The sequence below is a fragment of the Lepisma saccharinum genome, chromosome 4 (genome assembly GCF_977018435.1).
Source record: "Lepisma saccharinum chromosome 4, izLepSacc3.1, whole genome shotgun sequence".
In the NCBI taxonomy this organism is placed as follows: domain Eukaryota; kingdom Metazoa; phylum Arthropoda; class Insecta; order Zygentoma; family Lepismatidae; genus Lepisma; species Lepisma saccharinum.
Genome location: NC_139232.1, coordinates 107,847,549 through 107,874,969, shown reverse-complemented (window position 1 = coordinate 107,874,969; position 27,421 = coordinate 107,847,549). Strand labels below are relative to the sequence as shown.

At 40.2% G+C, this 27,421-nt stretch overlaps 1 protein-coding gene across 10 annotated transcripts in view; it reads left to right on the top strand.

Annotated features, from left to right (window-relative positions):
• Asator (tau-tubulin kinase asator) overlaps nt 1–27,421 on the top strand; it is a 171,799-nt gene that overhangs the window by 73,837 nt on the left and 70,541 nt on the right. For all 10 annotated transcript variants that reach the window (XM_083121075.1, XM_083121074.1, XM_083121067.1 and 7 more), the window contains exons 2-3: nt 8,500–8,626; nt 25,635–25,782. In XM_083121075.1, coding sequence (XP_082977201.1) covers nt 8,500–8,626; nt 25,635–25,782 — 275 coding nt within the window. The remainder of the gene's footprint in view (nt 1–8,499; nt 8,627–25,634; nt 25,783–27,421) is intronic.

Here is a 27,421-nt window from a genome sequence, read left to right as displayed (position 1 = left end):
AACTTAGTGAGGGAACCGGGCGCTCGTGCCTGATTTTGTAATCTTTACGGAGTTATTTTCAATTTGGTAGCGAGATACTTCAAGGATGAGCCACATTTTCCTTCCTAAGGTGCACCAGTATCATGTTACCAATTACAAGTTATCCAATGAATACATTCTTGTACAAATTACCTCATCCACAAGTGTAGTGTGAGCTTCACGAATCACTTGGTCTTCCAAGCGGGCGTTAAACTATTCATCTAGGACGCGAGGTTGAATGATGAGAGAAGTCGAACAGGTGGTAGGCAAGCGTCTTAATTTTCTGAACCGCACATTCAAGGAGACGCATCTCAAGCCTAAGCAATCAATCATCCGAAACGTAATGAGGACGATTTATCGCAAGGAGCACATATGCGAGTACCGAACGGCGATTCCGCTTCCTCGAGATAATTTTAGCGGAGACAGCTGTTGCGTAGTTGAGAACGGGAACGGCCAAAAGAGTGTCCAAGCCAGAAGTACTGGCCCCTCTTCAACGCTCGCTATCAAGGAGCGTTGCCCCAGCGTGCGGCCAGAACCAAGACAATACACACGTTGCATTCCGCCTCTTTGGACGCCTTCCAATCCACGAGGTGCGAGAAACTCGTTTCAAGTGAGTTGAGTTTTGCTTCTTCGTGCCCCCCGCTGTAGACGAAGCAGGGGCTAGTAGTGTGCGACCTAATTCGCCTGGTCTATTGCAGCCAGTATGACCGATTCTGCACTAGCGTGGCCACTTCCTGCGCTCATTGTCCAAAAATAGAAGCACGCATCGAGTAATGACATTGTTTCATATTCGAAATAAGGGACTAGTTTGTTTTTTTCCTTTTTGATAGCGGCATTTTTTCCACTACATTGTATCCTTGTATCCATGAACATGAACAATTGTGATGGATATTTTTTATGGAAGGACGTAGACTATTTACTGTTCTCGGCATAAGCATCGCCAGAAATTTTTGTGGGGGGGGATCAGCCCGTTGATAAAGCTTGATTACTATAAATAATAACAATAATTATTATTACCACGGTTACAATTATTGTTTTACAGTAATTAACATAACATAACTCGTGGCTCTACAGCCCTGGAAGGGCCTTGGCTTGTCTCCCACAATCCTACCTAGAGGTGTGAAGATCTTCAACCGGTAATGGAGTGACGTGGGGTCAGCACGTCGAACCCTCAGCTGTTAATAGATTTTCCAGACCGGGTTGCCCTACTCACTCGTAGGTCCACACCGGTCCTATACACAGGCCGAAAACCCAGAGACTGAACCCAGGCGGACTCGAACCCTTGCCGTCCCGCAGCCGGAATCCAAAGCACAGCGCCTTCGACCGCACGACCACGGAGGAGGACTTTACAGTAATGATGAATATAAACAAATAAAAATAAACCAATGTCTTTCCAAATTTATTATTACATACATGTAGAAACTTTGCCACTCGATCCACAAGATGAGTGGATATCCAGCACAAATGTTTTCCTTTTTAACATTTTGTACAGTTAGTGTACTTAATTTCATAGTTATTTTATTTTGTTATTAACTTTTACGCACTTCGTTGAAGAGGCTCGCAGTAAACGTTTGCTCGGAGTGGAAACTTAGTCGCGAAAGCTTCCGAATTTCACTATCATACTTATGACAGCGTGTAAATGGACCAGTCCTAGCACCGGATATCGTGAAGGTAGGAGCTGACTGGCTGAAGAAATAAACAGTAGAAACAAAGTAAAATCAACTTGGACACACTAATGGTTTAAAGTGGTTTGAACTTTCTCTGGTTTTTGTGATTTACTATCGTCGCCAGATTTTCGTCAAGTTCATAAAATAAAGAGATAAAACATGTGAACATTCTTCTACGTCCTGGCGTAGAGCATCATCTTTCTTTTTTCTTTTACAAACAAGTTTTTTTTTCGGAATGTGACCAATTGTAAATCATTCTAGAGGCCAATGATTTTTTCGACGGTTTGAGCTTCAGTACTAACACAGTTATACCTCTCTTGAATATTTCAATTAATGTGAATAGATGGCAAAAAAAATATTTTCACTTGTTTCCTGTTTACTCGTTTCACTCCCTTCACAAACTTAAACTTTTTTCCCAATCGCGCTTCACATTGTCAGTGGGTCTGTGGCACGAATGCCATTTCAGTCGGTGTTAAACTTAGCAAGGCGTGGAGTTATTTTAAGACTCCAATACGAGTCGGGAGACGCAGAGGGAAAAAGGATTATTTCCTCGTGCTAATCAGATAAAACGCAGCGAAGATAATTCTTGTGGTGCGTTTACACAGATGTTTTACCTTTGAATTGGTTGAACAGTTCGTTACAAGTTACAACAGAGATGTCAATGTGTGTTCCATACTCAGGAAGAAATTTGCTGTTCATACACCATCCCTGTATCGCGCATTCTCGCTTGGTTTTTATCATTGTCAGGTTTGTCTACCAGAAAGGAATATAAAGATAGGAATATTAGGGCATATTTGAATGTTCCCATAACAACTGTAATTTTTTTCAGACTACATTAATTACTCGTGTATGTCTAGGAATAATAATCAAGTATCCACACGCCACGGTGTAGAATAAATCTTACAGTAAATTTATTAGTGTCTTGAACGAGACCAGACTGCTGGACAGCAATCTTGCTCCTGACTCGCCTACCTCCGTGGCGGAGTGGTTAGGACAGCGCGCTCCGACGCCAGAGGTCTCGGGTTCGAATTCCGGCCTGGACATGGGTGTTCTTCATCGATTTCATCACGCATCCTCATCTTCGCGATTAGCCAAAAGTGGCAGTAAAGCTAAGTAAAAAACAAATCAATCAATCAATCAGTCTCTTTCGTCCATTCCACGTACTACACCCGGACTGCATGTTGCAACCTAGCGAGGCTCTGGCGTCTAAACCTACGGCCAGATAACAATCTGGAGCTCGTACTGTGTGCTGTTCATACGTGTTTGTGATGATACTTTCACCCGTCTCATCTTATCACCATTCATCCTCATCGTCGGGATTAGCCAAAAGTTCCAGAAAAGCGAAGTAAAATTAAATGAATGTGGCCTCCCGATGGCGCAGTGGTAGCGTCATCACCTTGTAATCAAGGTATCCCGGGTTCTATACCCGGTGGAGGCACATAGTGGTTTGGATTAGGGATGGCCAGATCCGGATCCTGGCGGATCCGAAATCCGGATCCGGTTGGTTCCGGATCCAGAACTTTCGGATCCGGATCCGTTTTGCCATCCCACATGCGCTTCTTGGGAAAGTAAGAATGTGCTTATAACATATTGTTACCCGCCTAAGTCTCCCCCTCCGATTTGCATGAAACTTGGCAGGTGTATAGAGGTCCCCCCTCAAATGTCAAGATGAGGAGAAATTGAAGTGGGGATCTGACCCCGAAACCACCCTAAATATGGCATAGGAAGAAACAGGGGGCATAGGGCCTCTCTATACACCTGTCGAATTTCATGGAAATCGGATGGGGACACAGGGGTCAGATGATCCCCACGTCAATTTGTCCTCATCTTGAAATTTGAGACGGGTTTTGCCCCCTAAAAAAGTTTTTTAGACGAAACAAAAAAAACACGTATTTCTTCCTTTGGGCCCCTCTATACACCTGCGAAGTTTCATGAAAATCGGAGGGGGACACAGGGGTCAGATCCCCACTTCAATTTGTCCTCATCTTGACAATTGAGTGGGTTTTGCCCTGTAAAACCGTTTTTTTTTAGCTGAAACAAAAAAACACGTATTTCTTCCTTTGGGCCCCACTATACACCTGCCAAGTTTCATGGAAATCGGAGGGGGACACATAGGTCAAATGCCCACTTAAATTTGTCCTCATATTGACATTTGAGGGGGGTTGCCCCCTAAAACAGTTTTTTAGCCGAAACAAAACAAACACGTATTTCTTCATTTGGGCCCGTTTATACACACACCTGCCAAGTATAATGGAAATTGGAGGGGGGCACAGGGGTCAGATCCTCACTTCAATCTATCCTCATCTTGACATTTGAGGGGGTTTTGCCCTGTAAACCCGTTTTTTAGCTGAAACAAACAAAAAACGTATTTCTTCCATTGGACCCCACTATACACCTGCCAAGTTTCATGGAAATCGGAGGGACACAGGGGTCAGATCCTCACTTCAATTTGTCCTCATCTTGACATTTGAGGTGGTTTTGCCCCTAAAACCGTTTTTTAGGTGAAACAAAAAAAAAACACGTATTTCTTTCTTTGGGCCCGTTTATACACACACCTGCCAAGTATCATGGAAATCGGAGGGGCACAGTGGTCAGATCCTCACTTCAATTAGTCCTCATCTTGACATTTGAGGGGGTTTTGCCCCCCTAAAACCGTTTTTAGCTGAAACGAAAAAACACGTATTTCTTCATTTGGGCCCCACTATACGCCTGCCAAGTTTCATGGAAATTGGAGGGGGACACTTAGATAACCTCGCTTGTTAGTCTTACACTTTGTAATTATATAACACTGCATATATTATAATGTTCTATTTTAATTTGTAAAACTGTAACTGTAGAACAATTGTATAATTTTTGTATAACATTTCTATCTTGTTATATGTGTTAAAGGTTTCATCCTGGAATGGAATGTCTCACATTTATGTGTGTTTTCATTTCCAATACATTGGAATTAATACATATTCGTTTCAATGGCGTTTACAAAATCACCTCTGACATTTTATGTTAAACAAGTAAGATTTTTTTGTGCACGAGTGTGTTAGCCGATGCGTAGCAAAGTATTTTAGGAACAACACTTGAAAAAAATTCTTGTAGGACTAACTAATGAAAAATTTCTTTGTAATCAAAGATCATAATACCTTTTAAGGTGTGGTAATATTATAATGGGATTGAGATACGAAACTCTCGGATCCGGAACTTTCGGATCCGGATCCAGATCCGAAACTTTCAGACCCGGATCCGGATCCGAAATTTTTGGATCCGGAACTCTCGGATCCGGATCCAGATCCGAAATTTTCGGATCCGGATCGAGATCCGTAACTTTTGGATCCGGATCCGGATCCGAATGGATCCGGATTTTTCGGATCCGGATCCGTTTGGCCATCCCTAGTTTGGATCCCACTTTAAACTGTAGTTCCAGTCCCGATTAGCCTTACTGTGCATAAAGTGGACTTAAAACACCAAGTCAATCATAAAATGAAATGAAATCAACCATTCAATTATTATCCGTTCGTAGTTTTATAGTGGGACCACAGGTAAAAGAACCTGCGCAGAACCGCATGCGTTGTGAACGGGAGGAGTAGGGTGGAACACGCTCCCTTATGGCCCGAGTTGAACGGATGGAGGGGAAGATGAGCAAATGCTTTTGGCCCAAGGTGGTTGTTTTTGTTTGTGGTCGCTCTATACAACCAAATCAAGTCATATCTGGATTATACTTTTAGCCTGTAAAATATGCAACCACCAAGATTGTAAAGTTGTACAGGTTGCATAACGTGCAGTGTCTGTAACAACATCAGATTTGCCGTGCTAAAGAGATCTTTTCCTCTCTCGGCATCAACAGTCACGCTCTCTCTGTCGCTTTTGATCGCAACGCGCAGTTATCCGTCGTCTATTTTAATTTTCCAAAGTGCTCCTGTTGTATAGAGACAAATTGCTTGTAAAGCATCTCGTGAGAAATTATTCGCTTGACTTTTTATTACCCAGCTCGCAGAACAAGAGCAGATTGAAATGGAAGTCTTGATTTTTATTGATTGCAGCTCTTCCTTTTGGGTGCCGTTAAAATGTTATTGTTTTGACATTAAACTTCTGTTCGTTCTTTAAAAGCAAATTAACAGAACTGCATACTTCGACTAATTAGAAGTGCCGGGTGCAAACTTCGAATCTGTTGACGTAATTATTTTCTTGTTTTCAAAGTTAATCGTCAAACATTTTGCCCACAATGAATGAATTGGTTGTTCTCCGTGAAAATTGCCAGTTGCAGGTGGCGCGTGTAATTTGATTTAGGCGCAAATTCTGTAAAAGGTGTTGGGGAGGCTTTCTACCACTGACTAATTTAATGATGTTCTCTCTCTTCTCCCTTGTAAACAGTGATGGTGACGATGAGACAGGTCCTCTCTTGCTTTCAACCGTTGTACGGCTAATCTAAGCACCACTACTTCATCAAATACTCGTTAACTGTCTGTCACCGAACGCATCGAGTGGTCGACTCACGTCCTCGCCGTAGAAGGTTCCGAGTTAGTACCGACCTTGGCAGTGAGTGCTCCTTCAATTTTCTCTAATCTCCACGATTGGTTAGAGGCATAAAAGCAACCGAAAGTAAGAAATGCAAAATTATCAAATACCGAGTATGTTCTCTTTTCCGAAGTAGATACGATACGATTAACTACGATGATCCCCCGCATCCGAGAATTAGACTTCTTCCGACTCTCCCCGGCGGGGGGAGAACCGGGATTTTTTCCACCTGTTCTAGCGGCTCCGGCGGCCACCCAGCGTCGTATAAAGTGGGTACCTAGAGGAAACTCTGGGGGGTAAAGGCGGCCAGGGGCGTTGTGCTGATCACATCACTCCTATCTTCGGCCGAGATCAAGAAAGTGTGGGGCCCTAACTCCACACCCCCTATACTCCTTCATGGCGTGGTGCAAAGCCCTTTATCTTTTACAGTTCATCGCCGTATTTTTTTTAGGTACAGTGAAAACGAGAGAAATCGGTAATTTTGCTGTGGCGGCTGTTTCATCCCGAGTGATATGTTAAATGATATACTCAAAGTTCATAAAACAAAAACGATATATTAATCAATTTATCAATTGAACTTTATCATGTACGAGTATGTAAACGAAAAACTACCTACCAGGGTTAGCTAATATCCACGGTAGGCCTTAGAAAGTATTACCCGCCGATACTTTTCATTTTCGTGTACTAGTGTACTATTCATTTCGTCGTACTATTGTTGTTTTTTTCTGTTGGGGATGTGAAGACGCTCAAATGTCAAACTCTCTTCTACTTACTACACCAGGGACTGCATTTTGCAGGCTAGCGAAGCTCTGGCGTTTGGACCTATGGCCAGTATAATAATCTGAGTGGGTTGGTGCTGTGTGCTGTCCATACGTGTTTGTCCTTTAAACTATCCTCATCGTCGTGATTGGCCAGAAAAGTGGAAGAAAATTGGGGTGTAAAATAACCTAATTCGTTCATTCATTTTTTCAACCATTTTCTTGTTTTTTATTGCGATGTTTGCATATGCACATACTTGGCTTAATATCGTTCCCTTGTGATCTACTTTGATTATCTCGCTACTGGTCTTACAAATTTCAGCGTACTTCTGCTGTGTTTCCCAGTTCAATCAATTTTCATTGTTACAAAAGGATTAAACGTAATCTCATCCGTTTGTTGCTCGATCGTCTTCATCCAATCTCCAAGAAATGTCCAGGAGTTAGTTCTTTGAACCAGAGTCCACAGTGAAGCCGCACAGAAAAGATTTACCGGGGGCTATTGCAATCTTTCCTCAAACATCGTGACCGGGGAGCTAAAGAGGGCTGAATCTTCCAGAAAATGGGCTTCGCGTTCGCAGGGAACGTAGGGTCTAAACTTTGTGTATGCTGCTGGAATAATTGACCCTTGTGAAACGTTTTTAATGGTGGGTGCATCATGAATACCACCGAGTCTGTTTCAGTTCACTGTTCTGAAGAAAGGACTGTTCGGATGTTTCAAATATTTATGCTTGGTTGTTTGATATACCTAGTGGAGATACATGCGAGAGAACCGGAAGTATTGTACGGAATGGGGTTAACAGAATAACATTAGAAAAACATGTTGACTTAACAGTTCTATACGGCTTTAATGTTACTTGAAACCAAGTTTCTGTGTGTGAATTAGATCCTTGTTTAAAATTAATATGCTGATCACGTTTAGATTTGTTCCCTTAGGAAAGAATAACTGGGCCAGAGGGGGTTAATCATTTTATGTTCACATTATTTTCCATGCCCGTGATCAAAGTTGTAGGACCACTCAACTCACTTAAATACAGAGAAACAGATTGTGGAAGGAAATAAGCAAGACAAGTCTATTTTAATAGAGAGTTCAGTCGCCATAGACTAGTTAGCGCATAAAATGCATTTTCATTATGCATTGTCAGAATGGAAATGTGTCTTCAAAGGGATTACTGCAATTGCGGACTTAAGAAACACCAATCATGAACGTATCTGTATATTTTGAGGTATCTGATGCTACACTGCATTGATTATACGTATTTTAGCTATTCTTGAACTGTGGAGCATCACTTATGTTACACTCTACTTTTAGTAATTACATGGTGTATGAGGTACTTGCCGAAATTTTAACCGGTATCATTTCTACGTATCCAAAATGGTGAAATAAGAATCTTAATTTTTTGCATACGAGATTTGTAATAGTTGTGGTTCCTAATTTGCACTTCATTTATACTTTTCAATATGTTTTGCATAAAATTGTACTGCATTAAAATATTGGCAGCTGCTTTTTTAAAATTGGAAAATACTGTACTGTGTTTTTGTTGTTCCAGGAACCAGAACAATGTAGCTGCAGACGAGTCGGATACAGACCAGAACAACAACTGCACCAACCACATCACCATGACGAGTGAGGACTTGCTGCAGCCTGGCCATGTCGTCAAAGAGCGCTGGAAAGTGGTGAGTACCTCCTCCCCTCTTTTATTTTCATGTTCTTATTCACCACAGTTCCTGTCTATCAATGTTGGCGGAATTCGAATCCATTTGGCGGTGTTGTAGATACATTGGTAACAATCATAAGTGGTTCCTTGGGACAAGGGTAGGCAAGGTCTCCTCTGCCCCTCAGCAGGGGGTCCTTTTTGTTCTTCAAATATCCACCCTTTTAACCGTTTCGAGTGATAAGTTGTTGATCGAAATTGAACACTACAGGAGAGAGACAATTTCATTTCAAAGAATGAATAACAAAGCGAGCATTCTTCCAGAGAAAATATTCTTCGAGTAAGGTTTATTATTGTTATGTATATTGTGTTGTGTTGCATAAATGAAGGGCAATGCGGGTGGGGCGACGCGGGAAAAGGGGGAGAAGGGCTGTAACTAACTGTTTTATGTGTATATTTTTCAAACCAGTAATGTTCTCATTAAATTATTTTTCGTTTACTAATATTGCGTCCTATACTGTTAAGTTACCATAAAAATTTACAACATTCTACCGTTTAAATTCTACCTACAGATACATAATGATCATAAACTATAATTGCATATACTTTATGTAATAGTCTTTAAAACTTTTAGAACGCTATGGCCGTATTTTTACGATAGGTGGTTGACAGCTGAAATTGACGGTTTTAGACCGCATTGTTAGCGCTGTCAGTGGTAACAAATGTCTTTGTAATATCCTTGCACCGAAATTTTCCATTTGTCATAATTTTTTATAATACGTCTTTTTTCCCGTATTTTGCGTCGCTTGTCTGAATGATAAGCTGAAATTGAAGGACAACACAAAGGAAGGCCTATTCCTAGGTTGAGACTCGAATTCGGATTTCGGCGGCAAGATTGTTAGTCAGTCACTCCACGCACTCGACCAGCGAATTGACTTGGAAGAATAGGAGAATGGGAAGTAGATTCGGTCTGGTCTCAAATGGTCCGTGTTCTAGTCCCGGCCAAAAATTAACGCATTCTTGTTACTGGACCCTTTACCGACTTGAAAACGCTCCTTCATGTCTACTTGGGAATGAGATTTCCAACTTAAATATGCGCAGGGAAAGTAGTCGTGATTCTGACTTTACTTACTCGTGCATATTTTTCACCGGCGACGTTAATCTACTTGCGCAACGGTTTGATTATAAGACTTCGATTTCGAAGGCTCTTGGATTTGGCAAGCTACGAACGATGAATGGACGCAGAAGTGCTCGAAAGACGCTGGAGTAGGAGAAATAGTTTCCTACGGAAAGACGCCTGTCGATCGACATGATTTATGCAGCGGAAGGGGTAAGAACAGCGCCCGAAGAACCGGATGAATTAAACATTGAGGACGGGGAGAACTCTCCACGGAAGTAAGTGGATTTTCTCGTGAAATCCTAATTAGCGTTGTATAAATGAAAGGGCAATGCGGGTGGGGCGACGTCTGGAAAGGGGGAGAAGGGTTGTATGCGGCTGGAAGTATGGTTGCCAGTTGCATGTCGAAGTGCCCCTCAGCTCTCCAGGTGCGCGTTTTATGCTAAGCAAAAGAGTTGATTGGGAAGGTATTTGCCGAGTGGTTAGAATTGGTTGTTCCCATTGAAACTTTATGATATGTATTGTGCTTTACTTTGAATTAGTCGTTTTAAGCCAACTTTATTCACATAGGATAATCGAGACTGGACCTACAATTTAAAATGGGATTAGAACAACCGTGCACTCCCGAATATCGAACCCGGAGCTACTTGATTATAATGCGACGTAATTACACTGCGCTATCGGGAAGTCCTCTTTTACTTTCAGGGTGTATGGTGTGACCCTTTCTCAAGACACCTAAATGTCAACGTCACTTCCCTAGACTGCATTTTGAAGATTAACGAGGCTCTGTCGTCTGGACACACGGACAGTATAATCTGTTTTGGTGTGCTGTCCATATGTGTTTGAGATTTTCCCTTCGTGTATTTCATCTTAACACCATTCATCTTCATCTTCGCAATTAGCCAAAAGTGGCAGAAACTGGAAGTAAAATAAATCAAAACATTCATTCATTCATTTCCTCTTTTATTTTAATGTTGTCCATGTCATCTTCTGTAAACTTTTCATGTTGTCCCTCTCATCTTCATTATACTTTTTTACGTCCTTGCCATCTTCTTTATATTTCACTATTTATCTTGTAGTTTACGGTTGGAGTAGGCCACCATCTTTAAAATTCAATGTAACTGAACACATCAAGAATCTCTATAAAAGGAATCATAATTTTGAATTGCCTGATGATATTTGGGATTTATAATTTTTAGAAAAATGTGACAAAAAATGTTCAAACAGGCTGCTTGTTTCACATTTAAGTTGCTACATTCCAACAATGTAACATTGACAAGATCCATTGTATAACTGATTCTTTTTTAAAGATTTGTAACCATTGTTATAACTGTATCTTTAATCAAACCAAAAATAAAGGTCTGATGAATGGAGCGTGTGTTCTCCTGAAACGTCGCAACAAAAAATGTGTTTTTAAGCTTGTAACAACCGTAGACTACAACAGAAATAATTCTACAATGCAAGCAATGTGTACATACAAGAAAAAAAATATTTCATGTGGGTCCTTTTCGCAAGTGACTTGAACTTGTCAGAATCTCTGAAGGTGTTGTTATAACCTTCACGTATGTAATTAATCGCAATTCACTGAAGTTCCATAGTAATGTTATCTTAAATTGTAACTTCGTTTCTTAATATTCACTACGTCGACACTGCAATACTCCTTCTTTTGAATTAAGGCTTATTCAACTAAAATATATCAATATAATTTTTCAACTTTCATCTCTTATGAACGAGAAAACACCTAAAAAATATGTTTAGCAATATGTATACACACACACAAATCATGCATTGTTGTAATCATGAGGTTCGAATTTCTGTGGAGAACACATTACAAAATGGTTCGTTTTGGACCCCATTTTAAACTAGGTCCTGTCCCGATCAACCTTCATTATGCACCCATGTACCGATAAATGCACCATTACCGACCTAATTTGGAGCGATTAAAACGAAAACCAAGAACTGGTGTAAAGGACAAGCAAGGACTTAATTGAATTGGGTATCTGCTGAGTATTTGACATTGACCCACATTGCCTGGCGTCTGCGGGGCGAACCGACCCCAGCATTGAACTGACCGGGACTGTTGGCTGGTTGTTCTTTATGTCCTACAATTAGTTTTCCTCTCCACAACAGACTAAGCGCAACTTTTCATTATGAGAACAATATCAGGATCCTTGTTTCTTAACTATCAGCAAGAGGTATTGCTGTTGAACAATAATGTTAAATGCATTGTGCCTCTCGAGATAGTGGCCATTCCTCGAAATCTTGGCACCACAAAGATGTTTTCTAAAAAAATTTATTAGCTTTATTTTACTTCGCTTTTTGTGCCACTTTTGGCTAATTTGCGAAGATTGGTATGAGTGATGAGATGATGAAATTGATGAATGGACACTCACAAACATCCATGCCCAGGCCAGGATTCGAACCCGGGACCCCTGGCGTTGTGACGCGATGTGCTAACCACTCCACCACGGTGACCGGCACCACCAAGAATCAAGCTTGAAAGTAAAGTATTGAGACTTCATTTTAAATAGCCATACCTTTATCATTCCTAAGCATTTTATTGTACGTTACTCAACATTGGTTTTCCGATAAGGTATAGTGGTAACGCTGTCGCCTTGTAATCAAGGGGTTCCGGCTTCAATACTCGTTGGAGGCACGCTGTGGTTCTGATCCCAATTTATATTGTAGGTCCAGTTCCGATTAGCCGATCTGTGCATAACTGGACTTAAAATAAACTTTGGCAATAATCAAAACCATCTATATTTTTTGTTTTACAATGTGGGGCAAGGAAGGCATATTTTCTCTAACCTTCCCCCCTTGTTCTTATGTCAAATCTGTACCGGTGTTGTAGTCCCAATGCATGCCATGGGATTGGAATTACACTACATGTGATTTCACCAGGCATTCGCTTGCCCTCCCTTATCCCTTGCACCTTTCGATCATTCATGTTTATTATAGTGTTTTCTTTCTGTTATGGTTGTTTTAAGTCTCTTTTCTGTCTCTTGAGTTAATCGCGATGTTGAGGATCAGTGATGAAATGGATGATGGAATAAACGCAAGTGATATATCCTTAGCTTGGCCAAGGTTCTAAACTGGAACCTCTGACTTCGTATCGCTTACGACTACAGTTTCGTACCTAGTGTTCAAAATTTGTGAAAAATACAGTGCAGTGGGATGCACAAGTATTGCTTGGCAAATTGTCCATGAATATTTTCATTAGTTTTTGTCTTGCATCTTGTTTTTAAGGATTAGATTTTTACTTCTGCTGGTGCATAAGTTGTCGGCAACTCGTTTGGAATTTTGTTAAATTCTTGAAGCTCTCATTGCGTAAAACAAACCGAATAAACATGGTAATGGACAGTTTGCTTGGTAATACTTGTGCATCTCCCTGTACACAAAGGCGCTCTTGTTCTTGAAGCAAGTTGCGTCCCGATTTCTAAACCGTAGTTTCGGTACACCTCTAGTTCCAGTGCGGACTCCTTGTATATGGTTCGGGAAACTTTCAACTCCATCTCCAGCACTTTGTTTGGAGAAGAGATTAGTGAGGCTCTTTCTCCAGGGCAATCTCAGTCTGTCTTGGCGTTTTTCTTGCTAATGAGCACACAGTGGCTTGTTCCCCGTAAGTTTGCAGACTTAACTTCTTCCCTGGCACGGATTTGGCAGAGACGTTTCAGCCACACCTTCGCCTTGTAGTTTGAGGATTTAAGCGCATCGCAAAATGTCGCTGCTTTCTCCATTTTCTTGTCTTCTGACTTCTTGAGAAACGGTCTGAGATTTACGGAATTTGCAATTCGTCGAAAGATTTGGTTTTACACCTTAATTTATACTGAATTGTTTCGAGAAATTACGTAGTTCGAAAATTACTAGTTTTTAAAGCTTCTTAGGACTTCGTAGTGTAACGCGTTACAAAGACTGAGGTCCCAGGTTCGAACCTTGGTAAGGAAAGGGCACGGAACGGAAATATTATTGTGTTAGTCCCATCATTTGTTTCATCATTCACCCTCATCATCGTGATTATCCTAGGAGGTAGAAAAGCCCCCTGATGCAACCAAAAGAGGAAGGATACCAAGAAGTTATTTTGAAATAGCTGACATTCCTCGACATTTTGAGATACATGCGTCACTTTCTGCTTCTTCTGTCTTAATTGCAATTCTCTTACTTTTTTTTTTTCACCTATACGTGGCAAAATAATATAATACTCTTTGCCTTGTCAATACTTTAAGGATCCAATCATACTGATTTTTCGAACCTGTAAGGTTACAGATCAATGCGCTTTGCAGTAATCTGGCTTTTCAGGCGACATTTCCTTCGATTCTGATCGCTGTCTTTTCCTGGTTTCTCTATATTGTTTCCACGTCAGTAGCACCCTTGCACAGACCGTTGGCACTACGGTATTAAACAGTTGTGTCTTTGATTACTATTTTAATATGTTAAGTAATAAATGCCTCCATTCATATTGGGGGTTAGGCGTAGAGCTGACAACTCTGCACTGTAAAAACACATGTCAAGAAACAACAATATAAGGCCATGGATGTTCCCAAGGTAAAATATTCCGGAGGTAAAATAGTCCCCCGTTCTGATCTCCGGGTGGGGACTACTTTGGGAGGTCTCTGGACTAAGGATAAGATCTATATTAGGAATAAGGATATTAAATTAGGCACCTGGAATGTTCTGAGCCTTTACCGGCCTGGGGCATTTCAGTGTACAGTTAATGAGATAGTTAAGTATATATTAGATGTAGGTGGCCAGGAGAAGGGAATTGTAAAACTAAAAATTATACTTTTTTCTATGGTGGTACTGAAAATCATAATTTTGGAACAGGCTTTTTTATAAATAATAGAATTATCTCTGCTCTTAAAACAGTAGAATTTATTAATGATAGGATATCATATGCAGTTTTACAGGGTAGGTGGTGTAAAATTATTTTAATAAACATACATGCACCAACGGAAGATAAAGATGATAATACTAAAGATGATTTTTATACAGAGTTAGAACAGGTCTTTGATAAATTTTCTCAGTATGATATGAAAATTCTGTTAGGTGACTGTAATGCACAAATTGGCAAAGAAGAGACATTTAAACCCACGATTGGTAAAGAAAGTCTTCATGAATTAAGTAATGATAATGGTATAAGATTAATTACTTTTGCAACCTCAAAGAATTTAATTGTGAAAAGTACCACTTTTAAACATAAAGATATCCATAAATATACCTGGTCTTCTCCAGATGGTAAAACTCATAATCAGATAGATCATATTCTCATTGATAAGAGAAGGCATACTAGTATAATTGACGTTCGTACACATAGAGGTGCTGACTGTGCCAGTGACCATTATTTAGTAATTGCTAAATTAAGAGAAAGACTCTCAGTGATAAATCATAAGCAACAAAATCTAAAAGTTCTAAAATTTGATACAGGAAAGTTTACTGATGAAAGAATTAAGAAAGATTACCAAATTAAACTGTCAAATAGATTTGATGTTTTGCAGGATTTAAATGATGATGAAAATATAAATGAAACAGACGTAAATAAGAATTGGGAGCACATACGTAATGCAATAGAATCAGCAGCTAAAGAAAGTATAGGATACCATAAACCGAGAAAAAGTAAGCCATGGTTTGATAATGAATGTCATAATCTAATAGAAATAAGAAATCAGGCTAGACTTAGGTGGTTAAATAACTCTGATGATACAAATCTAAACAATTATAATAGAATAAAGCGAGAAGTTAACCGCACGTTTAGAAGTAAAAAAAGAGATTACTTGAAAACCAAAATTAACGAAATTGAAACAAACAGCAAAAATAAAAATATCAGAGATTTATATAAAGGTGTAAATGAGTTTAGAAAGGGGTGGCAACCTAAAGTAAACTTGATAAAAGATAAAGACGGTGATTTTCTAGCTGACCCAAGTGATATTCTAAATAGATGGAAGAACTACTTTAATGACCTTTTAAATGTCCATGTAGGAGATAAATCAGAAGTGAATGAAGTACACACAGCAGAACCTTTAGTTCCAGAACCTAACTTGACTGAAGTTAAAGATGCTATTAAAAGGCTAAAGAATAACAGAGCACCTGGCATTGATTTAATACCAGCTGAGTTAATTAAATATGGTGGAAATTCATTAATATGTCAAATTCATAAATTAATTTCTTTAATATGGAATAAAGAAGAAATCCCTCAACAGTGGAAAGAATCCATAATTGTTCCTGTGTTTAAAAAAGGTGATAAAATGAACTGCAATAATTACCGTGGAATTTCTCTACTCTCAACAACATATAAAATATTATCTAACATTCTTTTAACAAGACTAACCCCATATGCTAATGAAATTATAGGTGATTATCAATGTGGATTTAAACGTAACGGATCAACTATAGATCAAATTTTTCACATCAGACAGACACCTGAAAAAAAGTGGGAATATAATCAAAATGTCCATCAGCTATTCATTGATTTCAAAAAAGCATATGATTCGGTCAAAAGAGATAAATTATATAATATATTAGTAGAGTTTGGAATACCTAAGAAGCTTGTTAGTATGATAAAAGTATGCACCAGTGAAACAGAAAGTAAAATTCATGTGGGTATTAATATGTCTGACAAATTTATAATTCACGATGGGTTAAAACAAGGAGATGCATTATCTCCATTGCTCTTTAATTTTGCCTTAGAATATGCTGTAAGGAAGGTAAAAGAAACTAAAGAAGGACTAAAATTAAATGGTGTGACTCAGTTGTTAGCATATGCAGATGATGTAGACTTACTGGGGGATGACGTGAATACAATTAAGAATAATGCTAAAATATTTTTCAAAACTGCTAAAGAGATAGGTTTGGACGTTAACAAAGAGAAAACTAAATATATGCTTACAGGCCGAAACCAAGTGTTAGGTAATAATCAAAATCTAATTATTGATAACAACTCGTTTGAACCAGTTTCCAAATTCAAATACTTAGGAGTAATATTAACAAATGAAAATGATATTAAAGAGGAAATAAAAAGTAGGCTTAATTCAGGAAATGCATGTTACTTCTCTCTTCATAAACTTTTGTCTTCTCGTTTAATATCTAAGAAACTAAAAGTTAAAATATACAAAACAGTAATTTTGCCTGTAGTATTATATGGATGTGAAACTTGGTACCTTACATTGATAGAGGAACATAAATTGAGAGTATTTGAAAATAAGATCCTTAGGAAAATCTTTGGACCTAAAAGGGATGAGGAGACAGGTGAGTGGAGAAGGTTACATAATTTAGAACTACATAATTTGTATTCATGTCCAGATGTTATTAGAATAATTAAATCAAGAAGACTTAGGTGGGCAGGGCATGTGGCACGAATGGGAGAGGAAAGAGGAGTTTACAGGATTCTTGTTGGGAAACCTGATGGTAAGAGACCTGTAGGAAGGCCAAGACGAAGATGGAGGGACGACGTTGAGATGGACCTAAGGGAAATCGGTAGGGATGGAAAAGAGTACATAGATCTTGCTCAAGATAGGGAAACATGGAAGGCCTGTGTTGCTGCAGCCATGAACTTTCGGTTTTAAGAAGGCTAGAGAGTTAGTTAGTTAGTTAGTTAGTGACATTCCTTTTTGGATTTGTGTAAAAAATTTATCTCGCTACTTTACGTCGCTCTTCTACCACTTAGGTTAATCACGACGATGAGGGTGAATGATGACAAGATTTTTATCCACTTTATGCTCGGGTAGGCTGATCAGGACTGGGCCTCTATTTAATGTGCCTTCGGGAAACGGGACACCTTGATTACAACTGAGCAGAGCCTGTACTAATGGCGAATTGATGAAGAAACTAACTGAACTAACGGCATTGCTTTATCCAGGATTCAAACCTGGCTTTGTAGCGCACTATGCTAACCACTTCTTTGCGAAGCGTGGCAGGATTTGCTTAAGAGATTTTATTCTTTTTAACTAGCTTCAACTGCCAAGCCTCTAAAGAAGGACGAAGTCCTTTGCTACTGTAACACCAGAGGGAGTTTTAAATTCAAGTTCAAGGAACAATCAGCTTGAACAAAGGATCAAAATATTTTCCGTTGCTATCAGAGACAACTCTCGGGAATTATTTCTCACTGAACTGAACTTTTGGCTCCGTTGCCATTCTAGCTATAGTTATTTTTAGTAGAGCATCGGAGTAAGCATGGAACATCCTTGGTACTTATAAAACACACTTGGCAATGGTCTCAGGGCAACTCTTCCCGTTTTGTAGTCAGTATCACGCGAAAATAACGTCGCAGGGCAGTTATGTAAACAAAGGAGTGACCTTGCTTATTTTCTTCTAATGATTCAAACTCTTAGAGAGCTTTCAGACCTAAGCGACAAACTAGACGCGTCACTTGGAAGCGATCCTTCAGGAATAAATGCATGTTTTCGTTCCGAAGTCCAAAGCAACACCACAAGCTACACTTGTCGCTCGGGCTGGGTCGCTTTTCTCCACAGTGTGCACAGTGTCGCGTCGGTCTGTGGTCGCGCATGCGGGGTGAATGCTTTGTTATAGACCGAAGGATTTTGAATTTTGGTTTGAAGTCCACTCTATGCACAGATAGGCTAAGATAGGCTAATTGGCACTGGACCTACAGTTTAAAGTGGGATCCGAACCACTATGAGCCTCAACCAGGAATCGAACCCGGGACCCGTTAATTCCAGGAAAACTACGTTACTACTACGCCATCGGGGAGGCTCTAGGGACCAGTGTCACTTGTCACTTCGGATAGAAACTCCCATGTCGCCTATCGGATCGGTGTGATAGCTTCCTCAGATACTTTATTTTTCAGTAAGACTGAAAAAAAAAATGCCCATGAAAGTGTGGATTTGTAAGTCATTGCAGTGTTAATGCCATTGTTAACCGTCATCTATCAATAAAGCCTACCGCCAACCTCCGGGGCGGAGTGATTATCACAGATCGCTACGACTCCAGTGGTCTCGGGTTCGAATCCCGATCTGGTCATGGGTGTTCTTTTGTGAGTTTTTCTTCATCACTCTCATCATATAATCACACATTCTCATCGTCGTGATTCGCCAGAAGTTGCTAATAACAAGTAACAAGAATCAAATCAAGTATAAAGCATTCCAAATATATTACAAAAAGTACGACACATTAAAGGTTTATTAAGATATAAACTGTGTATTTTTTGTTGTCCCTAAGAAATTCTGAAACCGTCAGAACAAGGCAAATGAAGACATACGGAGCAGAAGCTTTTATTCTGACTGAGCGTCGCGAAGGAGATCCATATTTAACCCGCTTGAACATTCATTGTTTCTGTAGCGGGGAGGAGGTCGCATTCCAGCAATTCCATTTCGATTGTCGAGATCTTCGTGGAACTCATTCGGTTTCGCATTCATTCGCGGCGGAAGCGGAATAACTCTCGGCGGGCGGCGAGAATTACGTCACGAAAACGGAGCTCAGTTGAACGCAGATGGGTCATATTTCAAGCCGAAGTAACCATATAAATCCTCCCCAAGTGGAGCGAGCAGTTGCAGGAAAGAACCTGACCCACTTGAACATGACCTTGCGCCTTGCACCATGCGGTACTTTCCCCGATGCAGCAGCACTCCGATCTGGTTCATGGAGGGCGGAAGGTGCCAGATTTTGCTCTTATTAGGAGACCCGGAGTCTGCTCCATATTTTTTTCAAAAATTAAAGTGGTCGCTGGCGTGCCAGCTAATATTTTTGATCCAAGAATATCACTCCCAATTATAGTAATGTAAGTAGTGTTGTACCCTCCTCCTCTTTGACCTAGCATTTTAGAAGAGCACATGAATGCGGGAAAGGATTGCTCAATTTAGGACTGAATGCTAAAATGAAAAAAGGCCTAACCCTTCCCTAAGAAACTCGTGGGAACCCCACTGATATATTTCTGGTTTTATGTCAAGTTGTAAGGGTGACCCTTTCAGAAGATATCGAAAGTTCAGCCGCTTTTCGACGTAATACTCTCTAGGCTGCATTTACAGATTCGCTAGGCTCTGGCATCTGGACTCGCAGCCTCTGTGGGGATGCGTTGTGTCCTGTCCATGTGTGTTTGGTATTGTCTTTTAATCTATGTCATCTTATCGCCTTTTATCCTCTCATCTTCTAGAGTGGCTAAAAATGGAAGAAGAGGAAAGTGAAATAAAATAATCAATCAGGTTTTAATGTCGGAATAATTGTTACAACGAAGCAATTACTGTTTTCTTGGGTGCGATGTGCACATGGAAATATCCTTGATCTTCCGATATGTTCATCGGTAATGCTTCCAATTGAAGTCTGACAGCATCCAGGATTTTTAGCAGTCATTCAGAACCACTGACGGAAGTCTAACAATTCAAAAGTGCCTGCTGGAATGAACAGTAAAAATGGAATCCTCACCTGTCCACACTTGAAAAAATTGATTGATTGATTTGGTGTTTTATGTCCACTTTATGTACTAGGCTATAAGGCTAATCGGGACTGGACCTACAGTTTAAAGTGGGATCCGAACCATTATGTGCATTCACCGGGTATTGATTACAAGGCAATGATGCTACCACTGCGCCATCGGGGAGGCTCACACTTGATAGAAATCTTCAGTGTAATTGTAATCTGTATCGAGTGTGTGTTGTGAAATATGGAGTTGTGCCACATTGATGCTGCTGTACGATACGGCATCTCAACTAATTTCGCCTGCCTAACACAGTTTTTCCAATGGAACCAAGTTATAAAATCAGTTAACATGAAAATCTTTTAATCGTGTGATAAAAGCCCTGACGTAGCTGGAACGAGCTAGGGAGTCCTGAGTTCCAATCTTTTCTAATCCATGAGTGTTTTTTTTTCCCCTAACATCCTTCATCATCGTCCTCAGTCTGTCTACAGGAGGAATATGATGTAAAATGATCAGAAAACAAGAATTGTAAGGAAATTCTCAAGGCCATATAGCTTTAAAGGAGTCGCGTGTTCAGAAGACTGTAATGGCATTCAGCTAGCCTGTGGGTGGTAAGAAATTAGGTTTGATTGATTGCGAATAGAAATGACGCACAGTGAAAGCAAGTAAGGTGTTTCTTGACGTTACCACTCTAATCCTTTGGTATGAAAATGGCAAAATTAGAAATTCCTTACAAAGTAAGCAATGAATTACCGGATTCGAACCTAGATCAATACATTTTCATCCACAACTCCCTGGGAAGCTCATTGATAAAACGTCTCCAATTTCAAACTCTGCAGGAATAAATGACCTTGATCAGGCACATTGCCTACCTCTGACAAGTAAATAAAATTTGATCTCGAACGACCTCTATTTTGAGAACTCTCACCAACAGAGTTGATCGGAAAGGGGAAGGGACACCATAGCCTCTCAAATGAATGTCACCCTAAAATTATAAGTTTCGCATAATAACTTTGTTTGTCACGGTAATTATTATTATAAAGGCGTGATATGTTCAAGACTGGTACAGGTTTTTGCAAGAACGCTAAAACTTGAAATTGAAGCAGTCAATTTTTTAGTGGTCAGCTCCCTTTTTTAGGAATCATCTTGCATGCTTCCACCCCGGGAGAGAAATATGCGGATGTCCATGTACCCAATAGTTGGATCGAATAGGCGTACAAGGTGGCCAGAAAGTCCCTTTACACCTCCACTTATTTCATCCCTACATTAATAATATTGACAGTTAGTTGTCCAAAACATCCGTATGTGCACCTCCATGATCCCTGCACAGCTTGATACGCCTCCATGTCCTCCTACTCATCCGCTTTAGCAGCTGCAGCGTCACAAGCTGGAAGGCTTCAAGCACACTTGCCCGCAGAGCATCATTGTCCACGTACCGCTTCTTCCTGACGTGTGATTTGATGATACCCCACAGGGCATTGTCTGGTGTCGTAAGATCCGGACTTCGAGGCGGCCAAGGTAAAAATCTTAAATCTTACATTGTTACACGCATTTAGTTCGGGTGTAAAGGGACTTTCTGGCCACACTGTATATTTCTTAACGTCCATTTGCCAAACCGAAGCTTTCATTCTGAAGAATAACTACTGTAATATAATTTAGTGCTTCGAAATTTTTATCCACAAGTACCTAGTATCACTAACTTACGCAGGGGGGAACTGATGGGCTACAGCCCCGCCCCGGCCCCCGATTTTTTGTGAAAAAGAAAATGTTTAAATGAAAACAGTAAAGAATTTTGGGGAAAAGCCAAACTCCCCTAAAAATCCCTCCCCCCACCCTCGATTAGCACTTTTGTCGATCAAGAACTTTTAACACGAAGGTTTAAAATGGGAATTATGAAATGTACTTTATAGTGTTTACCGCTATCTATCTATAACGCAGCTGCGTGATAGACATTTATACAATTTCAGCCTCTTTCGGAAAAAAATCCTAAGTACTCTAGTGCCGATTATAATAATTGTCACTAAATAAAGTTATACTGTTTCGTAGCAAAATGTCGCTTAATTTAGACGCTCGTGATTTTGCAGATATAGTTAGCGTGTATATTTCCATATATTTATTATTTTTTTTTAAAATCCGCCGGGATATAATAGGAAGTTCGTCGTGTGGAGTAAGAATGAGGGGGGAAAGAATAATAAAAACAAAGCGCAAGAAGTAGTCTGCTCGAAAAAAAAAAAAAATGTGCATTATTTTGTCAGACGTTGTCATACATATGGCAAATAAGGATGTTACCGAGTACGGGAACAAGACTAAATGCTACACCAACTATCGCATTTGTAAAGTTATCACCAAGAACAAATGAAAGGTCCGGAGAAAGAAAGATCAAAATTCACTTTCCATGTTTTGAAATTGAACATGCCTCGCGCAGAATGCCTGGGTTTCGTCCAGAAGTTCTGCTTTGCAAAGATCACAACATTTATTCCAATGCACAGCCAGGGGAAAATATACATTCGTAGAGACTTCTTGGGATGGGGGGAGTCAACCTCACTTCCCCTGCTTTTTGCAGGCCAACGAGGCTCTGGCGCCTGGACCCACGGCCAGGATAATCTTCTGTTGAGTCGTGTTGTCGTGTGTTTGTTCTTGTGTGTGCCGAGTGCCCCTTTACAGCCTAAATTTTGAACTAGTGTATGGAGTATATCCTCGGAGACGGTATAGTTGCAGTTCTTGCTTGTCTGTGGTATTAAGTTTTAGAAATCGAGTGGGGAAATGTTAATGGGCATCTTGTATTTTCTTGTTATGGGTCTGTTCTCAATTTTATTTTAGGCTTGTGATCGTATTTTGTGGCGGGCAAAAATATCCTATGTACCGATATGCCCATAAAAAAAATAAAAAAAATCAATCAATCGTGATTGTACAGTATTCCAGTTCAATGCGTACTGTACACTTTGCGCATTGCATCGCTTTCAGAATGAAAGACCCAGATTTTCAATTTGATTTGAAAGATTGTGATCGTTTTTCTGTTCAACCCTTCAAGTAGATTTAAGAGTTTTTATTATACAGCCCAGTGATTTATGCACACACACCCAAATTTCAACAGCCCTAAAATTTTCCACAAAGACCCAGTTTATGGCCATTTTGCGAACTTACACCTCACCAGACGGAAAATTCTGGATAAATCTCTGATACAGCCTCCAATAGCTTGTTCCTTGCATTTCCTAAAGCGTTATTTGAAGTGATAAATTTTCAGTGTTGAACTAGTGTCACTATCTAAGGAGGAGCAAGAACACGGTAAACCTGAGAGCAAATGATTCGTTCTGAATACCTTCGTGCAGATAAATGGTTAAGAATATCTCTAGACATCGGGGTCCTCTCCACTGTCTCGGTGTCTCCACCGCAGAAAGGGAAGGGGGCGCCTGAGCCATGGCGTGGTCTTCGGGGATGTAATTGGAGCAGCGCCGTTGTCATGGAAACTCGACGGCGCTTCGTTAGCGGCTTAAGAAATAAAACAATGGCAACAGATAGGGCTTAAAAAGCTCTGAAAGTCAGCCAAATGAATTGTTGCATTAACTGATCAAAGAAGGAGGCAATTTCAGATAACAGGTAAAATAACAAAGTACACTGTCCGTGAAATGTGTTTTTGTGAGGCGTTCCGGAGATTATGAATCATTCGCAATGAGACTTTTTCTTTTTTTTGTAAAAAGGGTTTAAAGCGGACGGTACGATTCTTTAACAGTACAAAATCTCACTCTTAACTTTTTAAAAATCGAACTGAACGCTACTTCAGAGTTCCTACTATATGTAAAACCTGGAAGGTCAGGAAAGTTCATGTTTATTACTATTATTATGAGTATTGTTGTTATGTTTGTCAGGATTGAAAACTAAAATCACATTTCACTTTTACATCCCAGCTGGCTTCTTTTTGAAAGAAATTCGTGTAAAAATGTTATTTTTCGTAATTTTTTTCGACATTGTTGAATAAACTTAATTTATTTGGCTAACTTGCTAAGTTGACATAATACTACCATCTGCCCGCGTTAACTTGCCCCAATTAGTGTTAAGGGACTTATCTCGTATGATGTGACGGTGGCCAATAACCTAACTGCTGATGCACCCATATTTTTAATTTCAATTGTACGTGGGCCATTGGAAAATGTAGCATTGGCAAATTAAGGAAAGGCGTCCCTTTGCTTACGAAAGGGTTAGGTTCGATTCTGTCTAATGAAGCACACTTTAAACAGAAATTAATATCTTGTATCTTATTGCCTTTGTTATACAAGTACATGCCATTTATAGAATGGAGCAGACCCCGACAAATCGTCGCATATAATTCGGTACCTTAATTCGATTACTAAGTATTCTATTTTTAACTGAATCTAGCCAAGGACGAATGATTTCATGTTCTAGAGTATATAGTCTATTATTATCCACATGAGAGTCAGAGATTTTTTTTTTATTAACTGGTTTAAGTCCAAGGTGGTTAACAATTAACCACCAAAGAGCCAAGAATCGGAATGTCGTTTTGTTTACCTGCACCAGCACAGTGCCACCATCTGTATGCTTCAACGTCACCATCCTTAAAAAAATAGTTATCTTTGCCAAACGTGATCCTTCCATGATGCAGTGCAAGGCCGAATTGTAATCGGTCCAACACGAGTCTTGGCCAATTTCCCCGCGATATCAAAAGCTGCTGTTAATATGAATTGGAAATCCGTGATCGGTTCATGCTCGCGTTGCTGTTTAAGCAGTTTTTCCTCATTACTCAAAATCATAACTTTCGTAACTAATGAGGACAGTACTGGAACCTTCAAAATCATTAATTAAAAAAAGTAAGTACTGGTCTTCCTTTTAACTGTTTGGAAGTTGATAGATTTTTCTTTAATATTGTACACAGAAAGGTATACAAGCAATTGCACACAATCGGCACATTTAACGAGGTTCCCCTCCACGAAATGCAGATTTCGATTTTACATCGCGTTTCCGCCTCTCTAGGCTAATTACAATGACCAACTGATGAAATAAATGATTGTACAGTCACGGACAATTGTGGGTTGCGGCGAACACATTCAAAGTAAATTGGTTTGTTACAACCCAGAATTGTCCGTGATTGTACAAGCACATGTCCATGCCTTGACCAGGATTCGATTCGAACCTGGTTAGGATGGGTGTGCAAAGTTCTGTTGCCTTAAGTGCTAGACCTTGTGGACGATACTTTGAATCTGTAGCGATGGATAACCTTAAAAACGGCTCGACACTATTCTCTGCCAGTGTTGCTATGTAGGTACATAATTTTGCAGGTAATGGAAGGCTGTATTGATGTTGTGCGAATGTTTTTTGCGCTCCATATTTTGCAAAGTTGATTATTGTTAAAATATGGCGGGTGTGTCCTTAGGGAATATTACGCCCGTGGTTAAGGCTTTGATGCCTCTTTACGCTTGTTCCCCAAGATCAATTCATTGGCAATTAATCTAAACAGATTATGAAAATGTACAATTACGATTTACACATTAAAAAAAATGCCTGTCTCTGCTGCTTTGACACGAAATATTTATCTTCCAGGTTCGCAAGATCGGAGGCGGTGGTTTTGGTGAGATATACGAAGGTCTCGATCTGGTTACCAAGGAGCAGGTAGCGCTCAAAGTGGAATCTGCGCGACAACCCAAGCAGGTACTTAAGATGGAGGTTGCAGTTCTCAAGAAGCTTCAAGGTAAGTGAAAAGTATTCTTAATTGCAAGTGTTTGTTAGTAAGTCTCGTAATTTTTGTTTTATTGGTAGTCCAGTTGGTCTTGATTGTCACGCGAGAGACCCGGGTCCCGTACCTGGAGAGTGTGATCCCAGGTGGTAATTTTTCCAACAATGTCGCCCGCACAGGGGCGGAATGTGGTCAGTAAAGACAGTATGGTTTGTGTTTGTGACTGCACAAGTAGTGACGTGATGGCATGGAGGAAGAAACGCGGCTGCAGCTACCAGCAGTTTCCAGCAGCGCGTACTGCTTAGCTCAGACTGCTAGTTTTCTCATTGTGACAGCAGAGGCGTCTACAGTGTTCTTACGTTTGTGTCTTCACTTCTGTAGCGTTAGTCACTTGCGTTGATATCATACTGGACAAGTTCACTTGGAGCACAGGGGTATCCTGTGACAGTATAAATTAAATGCCAGTTCCCCTTTCAAAGTACTAATGTATCAGTAGCCGCTAATTTAATTGGTCAGAAATTACATTCATCAGTAAAGGAATTAGGTGGTTGTCGAACATGCATGTGCCAGAAACAAGAGATTAAGTCCCGAGTTCCATGTCACAACCTACACTGTCACTGCAAGAAAACTGCTTCTCCCCGGCATGCAAGTATTTCGTTTCTCTCGCCCCGTGCATGAAACGACGTGCATACCCGAACGGCGCCCATGCATCATAGCTTCGGAGAATGCATCAGGCGACGGAACATTTATCACATTAGCAGATGGAAAATGCCGAACGCGTGTCTAAAAAGTTTCTCCCGACGTTGCGGGAAGCGATACATCGTGCGCGAGTCAAAAACTCTGTGGCCCGCTGCCAGTTTTAGCTGCAGGAGACGGGGTGGAAGCGGTCCTGAGGGATATCGAACTACGAGAGACTGGGATGTGCAATTTTTCGCGCGGTTGAAATAAATCCGACCAGTTTCGTTATTCCCACGCGTGGTTTCGCGTGCACTTGACTCAAACGGCGGTCCTCTCCGCAGAAGAGATTCTTAAATCTTCCCCCGCTGTCGCTTCGGTCGACCATCGTGGCCAGTTTATGGCCCGCCGACTCCCATGTGGACGGTATCAAGCCAACAGTGGATCCCAAGACGATTGGGCTTCCGAATAATTTTTGGAACATTAGACACCCAGGTATTTGTCTGGTACGTATTGTGTCAAGCGTCCCCCTCTCCCCCTTCCTGAGATATCTGGAAAAGTTCATGTAATTCCAATGGTGATATTGATTTACAGGCTGTCAGTTACATCAATTAACTGCCATGTCCAACAAAATAACGAGACAACATTTTCACAAGAGACATTAGAATCATGTTGACTGCCGTAACAAGGAGTGTGCGGGACGGGTTTGGGAAGTAAATATTAATAATTCTGACTTTCGGGACTGAAAAAATTCTCCATTTCCCGACCAGTTCTGGAAAGTTTCTGGACGGGAAATTTTAGAAATTTCCCGATTCTGTGAAAATCTCGCATTGTACACACCATTTCCCCCTTCAAGTGATTGTTTTTGCAATTCTAGAATAAAAACTCTTAATTTCAAGAAAATTCAGAAACTTATAATGCAGAATATATCGAGAATTAACTTATTTTAAAAAGATCCTTTAGAATTTCTCGGCTGGTC